Genomic DNA, 12,466 nt, shown 5'->3' with positions numbered 1-12,466 from the left:
ATTTTTGTGATTTTTTCGATTTTTACCATAATAATCATGATTCATTCGATTTGTAACTAGTCATGTTTTGTAAAAAATTTAATTACAAACATTTGTTTCCTCTTCCATTTTCGCCTAAAATCAACTCTTAAAAAGATACATAATTAAATAGGAAGAAAAATATGACATTTTTCCAATTTTTTTAACATATTGTGCCGTCAAATGTTAAGCCCACGTTTTTTTTTATGCGCATAGAAAAATTTTCATTTCTAGTGATATTTGAAAGCCAAAAAGCCAAAAATCTCCGTGGATATACGATTCACCCAAGCCAAAACAGATACCGCCTGGTCTAAAGCAACTTCAGAGATTTTGAATAAATTTTATATTTTTACAAAGATTTTAACACCTTGTATCTTGAAAACTAATCCATTTAGGTACCAGCTACATAATAATTTTTCTCTTAAAACTATTCAAGAAATTACCTCCTAAAATATGTATTAAGTACGCCTTTTACGTATTTTAAAATACAAGAACACTGCAAAAAACTACGTAGAAGCGTTTGAGATATCCCTAAAATTATAGTGAAATTAAAGTACATGTTTTATTACAGAATTAACCAATAATATACCTTAAACGGGGGTATTTTATATTAGGGGTCAAATACGAAAAGAGACAATAATAAATATGGTTTTTTCAAAAACGGTTAAAACGTGTTTCGCGGTTTTACTTCCCCTAATAAAGCTTTCATGACACGATAAATGTACTTGTAAAATGAATTGTGATAAAAACAAATGAAAATGGGTCAGCAACCCTCCAAGGATAAACTTAGACGGTCTTCTTCAGAGAGAATAGACAGAAGAGAGAGGTTCAGTAATTATGGAAAGAAAGGTAATGTAATGTGAATAGAGCTTTTCTCATTTTTCTTCTCTCGGCTACAAATAGGTATGAGCGGTTTTGATTTGTTTTTAATTTGTAGCAAATTCCACAGTAAATAAATGCCAAATACGTTCAAACTGGATACAGCTGTGGGTAGCAAAAACTTTTTGACCTAAACAGCTTACGACCCATTATGAAAGATGTTTTACAAATTTTGTAAAAAAATTTAGATGAGAAATCTTCTTTTTTGTCCATAACTGTACCGTATCAATTACATGTTACAATCCGTTAAGTAGTTCTGTTTGTTCCAGGGCCTGCTAAAAAAAGAGATGTGGTTCAAGTTACCCAGGTCCTTACAGCGAACAAGTTGTCGCCGAGGAACCAACAACAACAGACTGCTCTCGAAAGTAAGTTTTATTTTATTTTTAATATTACCGAACTGAAGACCTTTACTTTTAAAAGAAAATTTATTTTTGATTGGAGATAAGTTTTGATTTGAGAAGCATTTCTAAAAATTTACCGTATTAGAACTTGCCTAGAAATTACTGAAAAAAGTATTTTTCTGCAAAACTGTTAAAAGTGGGCTTTATAATTGTCATTTTTGATGTTAAAAATGTCATTTTTTTGACACGCGTGTTAAAAGTAACTTACTTACTTATTGTTGGAGTACCGCAGATTTATTTAAAGTCCAGCCATGTTGTCAAATAGAGCACGGAGCACTCGGACTGATTGTTTTTCTTTTAATTGTTTTTAGTTGTATTCATAATTTCACGTAAAAAGAGAAAAACTTCTCACTACGCCTATGTATGTTGTGAGATGAAGAGATATTTCATCTTCATGGTTAATTTTTTTGTGATTATTACGCTAATTCTTCTAAATTACTGCAATTTCCCGTATTATGGTTTTATTTGTTTAAATTTCAAATTCGCGAAATAATTTTTAGTAATACCGATCATAATAATCACAATTTTTTATTGGTTGTTTTTGGTTTCAACAGTATGTACATCTATTTCTCCCTTAAAAATTTGTTTAAATTTGTTTCTTAACTCTTCCATTTGCGCATCTAAAAGTCTCACGTGTTTTGGTACTAGCCCATTCTAGACAAAATTGTAGTAATTGTGTGGATGCAATGGAGTATAAATTAGCAGATATTTAAACACCAGAGTTTGCGTTGCTCTTATTTTCTTATTTAGAAACAGGAGTAAAATAATTTGATTTATTTTTTTCTATAATCTTTTAAGGAAATATAAAGATATTAGCGAACATATACTAACTCATCAACCACTGCACTGACAGTTTGCTGGCTTCTGGAAGAATGAGTTTTCAGTTATATAAAACATCATTAATTTTATTTCTGGTAAAAATACATAAACAATTATTATGAAGTAATCCAGTCCAGCACAGTAGTAGTAGTAAAATATCACATTTTCAAAAGCTAATGTGTCTTTTAAGATTTCGGGTGACGATAAAATAGAAAATTATATCAATATGAGTATTATTTAATATGTCTTAACGAAAATTGTAAATTAAATAAAATCGTGAATAATTCATACGATATTTTTTGAGATAGAATTCCAAGAAAAGAATAAGCCCATAAAGTTCTGTTATAGGAACTACTGTAACAATTTACCACCGCAGGGGCGTGCCTTGAAATTTTCATTTGGAAAAATTGTTTTAAAATAATTATACACTGGGAATCAAATTCCTTTCTTTTATTTTTAAGAAATTACACTGAAAATGCACAGGACGATACATTTACGAAGAAACACACCTTCGTAACTGCAAAAACACAATATGCACTGAAAGCTGCTACGGTGAACGCCACGCCGCCAATATCTTTTCTACCTCGAATGTCGAATGCGGTTAATTCCAAGAAGTTGACGCAGTGGTCTTCTTGGAATTCTATCTCAACAAATATCGTACTTACTGTATTAATAATGAAACACTTTGAATGTGTTGTATACAGACATTCACAGATTTTTGTAATAAATATTTTTTTTTCTCAATATGTTTGTTAGAAAGCTTTATTATTACGGTACCTATACAGGGTGTCTGCGAAGGGTTGCGACATTTCGAAGCTGGAGTTACTGGTGGCTAAAATAACTCGATTGAGCCAAACATGCCTTATGCAAATGTTGCTGGTTTCAAAGGCGTTCAACGTTTGAATTTTATTTTGAAATTTGACAATTATTTTGTGTACGGACAAAAAAATTGGCACTACTACTCGTACGTTTTTTAATATGACAAATGGGAATGTTCAACTAATTTTGGCGTTGCTTGTATAGGGCGTCAGTTATGTCCTATTTCTTTGATAAATAGGGGAAAACATTTCTGCCTTTAGAAAATTTGAAAGAACATCCTTCATTTCATAACAAAGTGCCCTTTGTTCGTTTTCGATATCTCCCTTGGTTATCGAGATATTTGCATATACAAATTTCAGTGCATTTCATTTTTGTGTAATAACTCTATAATAACTTGCATATTTATTAAATTTTATGTTACCTTAAGTTATAAGGAACAAAAGAATCACACTTTTACGAAAAACGCCCGTTTACAGTGGGTATGCTATTAACATACGCTGAATGTAAACAAAATGCTACGGGTGCAGAACGAGTCGTTTTCCACTTCGCCATGCATCAAGTGCAACAGATTGTACTCTCGTTCGAACAGCACGTGATACTGGTCACTTGCTCTGTTACATCATTGATCACGTAACAGAGGTTGCGGCAGGTCTTTATATGTTATCAAATACCTACGGTATGCGTCTAAAAGGATTGTACGGTGCACATTGAGAAAAGAGTAGCGGAGCAAAAAGTCCATGCTCTAGTTTGAGATTATCCTTTACTTTTACTATCGAGCAGTAAAAAATTATCAAGAACGCCAAGACTTTCCTGCTACAGTTTTATTCTTGGACGAAGTTATTTTTACCCGCATCAGAATTTTTAATTTCCATAATACCTAAAGCGGCATACTGAAAAATCCCCGCTAATTTTAAACATCGCTTCTTCATTAATGTTGGGTTCCCATGGCTACACTGACAAAGCGACAAAATTAATAATTAACGTAGTATTTCCTTCCTAAAACTTTTTTTATATTTACCAATTTTTTGTGGTAAATAAACTGTGGTAAACCTATCTTCAATAAGTCGGAAACAGTAGATATGTTTCCAATTTATTGGCCAATTTCGATGATAATATTTATTCACTAAAAGTACCAATTTTAATTACATTCTGCAGGAAATCTATCATATCTAGGAACAATAATAGAACTTAATAATATCTTTAAAATATTATTTAATGATTTCATTATGACAGGTATGTGTTTGTTCATTAGTACTTAGATAGGGAAGTTTTAGTTTTTATTTTAATACATATCTATGTACTAACTTACCTTTAGCTTGTCTTTTTACCTGTATATATAACTTTGTTTGATGAAAATTTGAAATATTTAATACTTTTAGAGTACATGCAATGGCCGTAAAAGGTGATATTTTATATTACTAAATGGAAGTCTACTCTTTGAACCAATATACAGGGTGATTCGGTCATAATGTCATTAATTTTAACCACGTATTCGGAAGGTCCAATAAAAAAAAAATCGAAAAAAAAGTTATTATGTACTCGATCTTTTAAAAAAATAAGAAAATTACCTCTTAACTCCCATTAATTCGGCGCTCTACTTTGCAACAGGGAACGTGCCGACTGACTATAGAGCGTTCAAACGTTGAAGCGAAATAGCTAATTTTCCCAGTCGTCTTGAATTTTGCAATTGGTTTCAAAATAAAAGTGCAACGGATCTCAATTTTATTAACAAAGTTCTATGGACAGATGAGTGAGTCTTTTTTCAGCCATACTGTCATTTTAAATAGGTAGGTGCCGTACCACTCTCTGAAAAGCAATAAGCCACGTATACGTACTACAAACTGAATAATTAATTGAACTTAATACTAAAAACTCATATTCAATTATAAAACATAGTGAATACGTTAACAATATTAAAAATACCAAATTGTAATAACCTAAAATTCAAAAAGAATTATTATCCTTATACATTTGTTTTTATTAACAAATAAATACTTGTTAATACAGGGTGATTCAAAATTCAATACAAAGAATTTAGAGGCATATTTTTGAGGCCAAAATAAGACTTTTTGTCCTATAAACGTGGGTCCACAAATCGTTAGTTTTCGATATACAGGCTGTTCAAGTTTTTTATTTTGTTCGATTTTTTAGGAATAATTTCCAAACAGATTTGATTGTTGGCACAAAGCTTGGTGTACGGTTTTTTTTAGGATGCTAAATTTAAATATGTCATTGCTTATGACGCGGCTTATAGAGGGCGCCACTTGTAAGGGTACGCTTGAATGAAATTGGACCTAACTTTTTTACTACCCTGTACATTGAAGTTTCGTATTAGTGCGTTTATTCCCTTATCAATTTTAAGCCAAAAAGATTTACTTGGCCGAAATCTCTCAGACTAATCGTTTCTGAGATATTGACTAGTCAATATAAATTTTAAAATTTGTCACCGTAAATAGTTAATAAAATTTGAAAATATCGTCCCTATTATCACGTAGAGGCGTATGTGTATATCCATTTCTTGGATTATATATTGATAGGGGAATGAACGTACTAATACGAAACGTCAATGGACAGGGCAGTAAAAAAGTTAGGGCCAATTTAATTCAAGCGAACCCTTATAGGTGGCGCCGTCTACAAGCAGTGTCAAAAGCAATTGGATATTTAAATTTAGCATCCTAAAAAAACCGTATGCCAAGTTTTATGCGAACATTCAAATCTGTTCTGAAATTACGTATCCCTAAAAAATCCAAAGAAAAATAAACTTTAACATCCTGTATATCGAAAACAAAGCATTTGTGGACCCACGTTTATAGGAAAAAAGTCTTATTTTGACCTCAAAAATACGCCTCCAAATTCTTTGTGCTGAGTTTTGAATCAGACTGTATTTAAAATGAAAAAATATATCTTATTTATTCATGTGTCTAAGTAAAAAGCTCTGTTTATTCATTGCCGTTCACTAAGGATTAAAAACGCATTAAAATCTAGATTAACGACCGAATATTATAGTAGGTGGAAATTCACTCTCGATAAATATATGTGAGTCTGCAGTCAGGAGCGGTTCGAAAAGGAGTTTAAATAATGATTTTAATTTTTTTTTCAGCATGCATTTTAAAATTTTTTTAATCACGTATTCGTATTCTACTCATTTAAAATTAATGACTATGACTGAATCACCCTGTATAATGTATTTTACTTTAACTTAAAACGTGCGTGTTACTGCAGTTAGGTAAGTTATGGCATATGTTATGTTGAAAAGTTTCGTGGTTTATAGTTATCATAATTGATTTCTATTTCAATTGATAGCTTTAAATTTCACTAATAAATTGATCAGTTTATTGCGACATGGAAAAAGGTATTAGAAATACATGTACCATTTTTTATTAGATCAAAAATCCGTAAATTGAACAGGTTTAAATGTAACAGCGCAAATTTCGTATTCTAAGTATTTTAGAAGAGATATGTGCAGACTAAAGTGCTAAAATTATACGACCTATTTAGAATAACTACAGTCTTAAATTATTTTGCACGTAAAACAGCTCGGGTTAAGGCACAACACGATTTGTCAATCATTCGTTACGAACAATTTAAATACGGTAGGGAAATACACGCCATCCTTCCTTTCATCCCATTCATTCCCATATAGAGATTCTGTATATTTAATAAGGCCGACTAACGACCTGTACCAGATGCGATCTCCTCGAGAGACAAGATGATAAACAGGTTTACGGTACTACAGGTGGAAATCACCTGTACAGCTGGCTTAGAACGGAGAGTTCAAATATAACTATGCTGCTATGCTGTCACTACTTTGCAGCAGGAAGTGGATTTGAATTTACAGTAAATTATGCTCTTACGAGGGGGTGTCGATAAGTAGTCGTGAGGGCAAAGTGGGAATTAGAAAATGGGAGTATAACGCTAATTATGTTTCAGCCTTTATATTATGAACTGTGGTGATACCAGTTTCCTGGTACCGTCAACGGGGGTGATGTTGGACGAATTTTTCGATTATTTTACTCTATTTCTGGGTCTGATATGTCAAAAATTCTGAAGAAAATCATCTAGGTAGGCCAAGGTGTATTATATTGCGTGGCATAATTAAAATTTGTATTTTGTTTTTAGTTTTTTATATATTTTTTGATAACGGTTGTCCAACTTCACTCGGCAGAAAGGGGTGAAGTTGGACATAGCTTTAAATCAATGGAAATCCAACTCCGGAACGGTCTATTGCCCGAGTTGGACCTAAAAATTGTTTTTTAAAAAGGAAATCTTTCAGTTTTACTCTAAAATAAATTTATAAAGTTTGAAAAATGTGTATTAAACCTTTATTAAAACTATCATTAATAAAATTTAAATTTCTTATAAAAATATAACAAAAAATATTTAACATTATTTAAAAACTAATTTAAAACTTCCTTTAAGGTGGTTGTGAAGTGTTGATTTTGGAACATTCCACTTTTCACCTGCAACCCTGACACTTAAAATCTTATTTTTCACTTATTTTACTGCCATTTCCAAATTTCTGGTGGGGTAATTACAATTCGGCTTTATGCCAAGCGGTTTTCGATATTTTTGGGGCATTTATTGGGTGTCCAACTTCACCCTGGAATAACACAACAGTGTAAAAAAAAATCCCACCCATTCCACTATTTTTACAAAAATATAATTGAAAATTTCCATGACTAATACTCATACAATAGTGCAACTCCTCAGACAAAAAGGTTGATATTCCGCCAGCCGCATCGTAGCTACAGTAGTTATAAAAACAAGTTTAAGAAAATGTCAAATTTTCATACAATACTTTCGTAAATCACACTCACTTACTTCCGTCCTTCATACCCACACCGCGTTCCGAGGGAAACAGAACATGTTGTTTCATGATTTCTGCCGCCAAATCAGTTAAACGTTAACCCCCCACCTACCGGATAGGGATTTTTTTTAACACTACCGTTTGTCCACCTTCACCCCTGCTGTCCAACAACACCCCAGTTGACAGTGCGTCACTGTTTTCACGTAAATAATGAAGTAATATTTCGGCGTAAGCTAAAATAAATGAAGAACTCCAATTATTGATAAGTTTAGTATCTGGATGTAAATATTTTTATTTAAATCATTTCAAATAATATATACAGGGTGATTTCACTTTAAATACAAAAATAGGAATAGATTTATTACCAAATAATAAGTAGATTGCTCTATAAACTATTTTCCTGGAGGACATGCTATTCGAGATACAGGGATGATCTGGTTTTAGTATTATAACTAGCTTTGTTTATTTATTTCTGATGCTGCAGTCCTTGTTGGTTGTTGGGCCTTTGAATGCGAGACGAATTATGGCAAAGAATAGAGGAAAATTGCAATCTCAGGGAAAATCATGTTATGATAAGATCCTCTATAAATAGATTAGAAGATGTCAAAAGTGTGTCGATGCGGAACGACTTCGTTTTGGACAATTGTTGTAGGACTCGTTACTTAATTACTTACTCGACCTATTTGCTAATGTTACTTTATTATTTAGTTTTGATATTTTTCCAAAAATAAAATTATTGGTACGAAAAACCACCAGTGACGTATTCTTTTCTTAGAAAAATGAGGCGGCACCTCCAGTAGTACGCCACTGTATAAAGTCACAAGGTTAATATTAGATTCAATAAAAGGTCAATTAAGTGAATACGCTGTAGTAAATTTCATTCAATTCCGTCAGCGCATTATGAAGATATAGCAGGAAATATACATTTTTTATATATATTTTAACACCTTGTATCTCGAATACCGAGTCCTACAGAAAAAAAGTTTATAGGGCAAACTCTACTTATTTTTTAGTAATGAATCTAGTCCTGCAGTTTCTGTATTTAAAGTGAAATCACCATTGTACATTTAAGTATAGTTTCCTGCATTAAGGGTATTTGTCGGTGTAATTAAATCGTCACAATCCATTAATATCCCTAATCCGAGAATAATGACCAAAATACTGACATGTTTACTTGGGCAGGTAATTCTTGGGATGTAAATGTGATATAGCCAAGTGATGCAGTGCTCTTCTCGTCGCGCTGTTGCAGAGTGCAGTTCGTTATCTGATATAATCGAATTCTTTTTATACATCACGTTTTTCTTTAATTCTTAGTTTTTAAATAAATTATTTGTTGGATTAATTTATGTGAGTTTATTTTGGTGGACAGTAACCTTCCCCACAGAATTAATTGAGACAGTGGGAGATAGAAGAAGAAAATGAGATGTTTAGTGTTGTTATCGACTTTATATTCCTCACTTACATTTTCAAGGAAATTTTAAAGTGGAAATATCAGATAGAGACTTATGTTAATCTTAATACCCAAATCTTGTTTGGCTTACTACTGCCTATTAAGACCAGAAAGGATTTTATGTTATCCTTTGGATGTATGTCACGGTCTTTTAGACCGAGGTTCGCTGTCTGTGCATAAGAAAATCTAGGGACATACATGTATGAACAGTATAGAGCCTTCAGAAATGATTACAAGCCACGTTACCAGTAATTTTGTAATTTTGTTTGGGACAATAATTTTATTTCCTTAAATTAACAGTTTTAAAAACGTATTTGTTTTGTTCGTAGGTACTATTAGATTGTCGTAGTATCATTAATTGGAACAGAAAATCATAAACTGTTATAAATATTAATTCATAATATACCACAATGTTACAAATTCTGAATCTTTAAAAATTTATTCTAATAAAATAAAAAATAACGTTCACGCAATTAGCGACTTACCGATATAAAATAAATTTCAAAACTTAAACACTTTTTGCTTTCATTTTGCCAGATCTTGCCGAAGCCCGGGGCTATATCACCCATAGCCCCCCCCCCCTAAATCCGGCCTTGATCTTCTACATTTTTATGTTTATGGACCCTTTATAAAATAATACAATTCTACAATAATTCTTTGCAACGTTGGTCTTGAGTGGTCAAAATATCAATTACAGTTTGCAAATAGAGTGTATATCACAAAAATAACCACCGTCTATTAAAATATTTCGAACTTGATTATAATAAAAAAATTTAAATAAACCATATTTTTAAAATGGAGTATTACTTTTACAAGACGCCTGGTAAACAAATAATTAGCAAATTAAAATGTCTACTATTGTGTAACTCTGGTTGCATACCCACAAGACGTGTTGTAGCTTAAGTTTTGTTTCGAATTAAACACTTCAAATTGAATTGAATACACTTTACAATATTACAAAAGCTGACTACTTTGGGAGGAATTTTTAATAAAATGTACTACTGGACAGTTATTTACTAATTTATTTTAATATCTTTAATATCGGAAGAAATCTTAAACTGCAAGTTATTATTATAATTGTCATAATTTCAAAGATTTCATCATCTCACAATGGTGCATTATCTGAACCAACATTTTAACATTTTTAACTTTAACATATACGTACTTAAAGAACAGTACAATTCTATTACATATTTTTAGAATTGAAATTATCAAATATTTTTTTTGCAGATAAAAAAAATGCATCTTTACATCCGTCTTCGTCTAACGAATCCAAAGCGAGCCGAACAATCTTTTCATCGAAAGATAAGAAGCAGGCAGCTGCTAAAGGTTAGTAACATTAATTTTTAGTGTAATAAATAATTTTTAGTGTTAAACGAGGTGTTAGATCATGGGTAGAGTTAGAATTAATTTAACCAAGCATTGCAGTAGTAGGAAATATAAGTATTTTTTAAACAAAAGTGAAAACGTGGGATTTGCTTTAGAGCGTATACAGTAAGAGTAATAACATAAAGATGAAAAAAAAAATACAAACAATGCAGATAACAATATAACAATGGCATTGTTTATTTTACATTTTACTTTGCATTCAAAATTGGCTTCCATCATTAGGGGATTACGAAATTCTAAATAATAATACATAACTGATTACAGAATAAGTAATATTTTTAACAAATATACTTTCCCGGCAACTTTTGGAATCGTTTTTACCTAGTTATAGATATTTTGTTTAAGTTTAATTCATTGAAAATTTAAATCCACTTTCGGTTAGTTACTTACCATTATAATGGATTCTTCGTGTTAGCTATCGTGTACTTAACTTTGTCTGAAACTATCATTTGGGTATTTTAATACCTACTATTCTATTAACCTAAATAAACAGTTAGGTAAACTATTTTCCAATTACCTATTACATTTATCAAAAATCAAAATAACGGTATAAACGAATTGTTTGAATATTGAATATCTCACCACCAAATGGCTTGTACTTGAAGTTTCATTTCGCGGTTAATGTACGCACCGCATAGTACGCGGGTAGTGTCTGATGTGAGGGATAGTACAAAAGCTTTAAGAACTTTCTTACAATAAAACAAAGTAAGACTAAATTTAACGTAATTTAATGATACCTATTATATTGTCAATATACCTACATAGGTAGGTAATAATGAACCGATCTTATGATATTGTTTTATCTCTTGAAACGCCTTTTTCAAGACGTAATAACGTAAATTACTGCTCTAAACAAATTAAAATCGCTAGTCAAAGAATTTCTGAATTAAGAAACGAAGAGAAATTTAAAAACATTTTTAATTGTGCGAAAAATATACTAAATAAACGGGGCAAAATTTGCGACAAATTAGAAATATTTTCGAAAAATATTTCCCTTTAATTAAGTTAACTCGTTTTGGGAATTTACATGATTAAAATTTTCTTGCTTTAATAGATTTCTCAAAATTTTCCGAATATACAAACAAATTTCCCAAAATGAATGTTTATTACTAAAATATACAATTATTATACAAGGAATTTAAAATGATATTTTCGGAAACATACAAATTGTTTTGCCTAGTATTAACAATTCCTGCAACAAATGTCTCGGTAGAAAGAAACTTTTTGTATCTTAAGCGCATTAATAAGACTTAGGTACCTACTTAAGTAGTACGATGACACAAGAGGGCTTAAACAACTTATCAGTGATGGCGATAGAAAAATAACTATTTCAAAGTCTTAGTGTCGATGCCCAATTTTATGAAGTAAATTTGCTAATTTAAAATACGGACGAATAAACACATACATGTTTTTAAAATATTTTGTTAAAGTGGAGGCAAACTAAAAGCTGGCGGCGTTGTTATATATTTAAATAAATAAGTTGGCTGGCTAAGTACCTCATGAAAATTTGTTTTTATATTTTTTCATATTTTTTAATATTCTTAAACCAAGTTGGAACAATTTTTTTAATTTCTTTTTTCTTTCTTCTTTCTTTTTTTTTCTTACTTAATTTTATTGTAAATACAATTTTTAAAGTTCTGATATTATTATTAATAATGTCATTTGTTAATTTACGGTTATTGTAGGGCTATTGGCGAAGATCTCCATAATAAAAAATGCCGTGGAAATTTATTCCTATTTATTATTTGAGAGCGGGTTAATAAAATAACCAAATAGTTGCGTATTATTTTCTATAAAATCTGAATGAAAATCTATAATATTGTAAATGCAATTAAAAATTTCCAGATGCATTTAGTGATTTGACCTTGAAAATTTAAAAATGAC

At 31.0% G+C, this 12,466-nt stretch overlaps 1 protein-coding gene across 2 annotated transcripts in view; it reads left to right on the top strand.

Annotated features, from left to right (window-relative positions):
• LOC108908047 (restin homolog) overlaps nucleotides 1-12,466 on the top strand; it is a 175,412-nt gene that overhangs the window by 104,322 nt on the left and 58,624 nt on the right. For both annotated transcript variants that reach the window (XM_018711955.2, XM_018711954.2), the window contains 2 exons: nucleotides 1,167-1,262; nucleotides 10,424-10,522. In XM_018711955.2, the coding sequence (XP_018567471.1) occupies nucleotides 1,167-1,262; nucleotides 10,424-10,522 (195 nt within the window). The remainder of the gene's footprint in view (nucleotides 1-1,166; nucleotides 1,263-10,423; nucleotides 10,523-12,466) is intronic.

The sequence above is a fragment of the Anoplophora glabripennis genome, unplaced genomic scaffold (assembly GCF_000390285.2).
Source record: "Anoplophora glabripennis isolate ALB-LARVAE unplaced genomic scaffold, Agla_2.0 scaffold285, whole genome shotgun sequence".
Classification (NCBI taxonomy): domain Eukaryota; kingdom Metazoa; phylum Arthropoda; class Insecta; order Coleoptera; family Cerambycidae; genus Anoplophora; species Anoplophora glabripennis.
The sequence above is the reverse complement of the archived record's forward strand: the minus strand, read 5'-3'. Positions and strand labels throughout refer to the sequence as shown.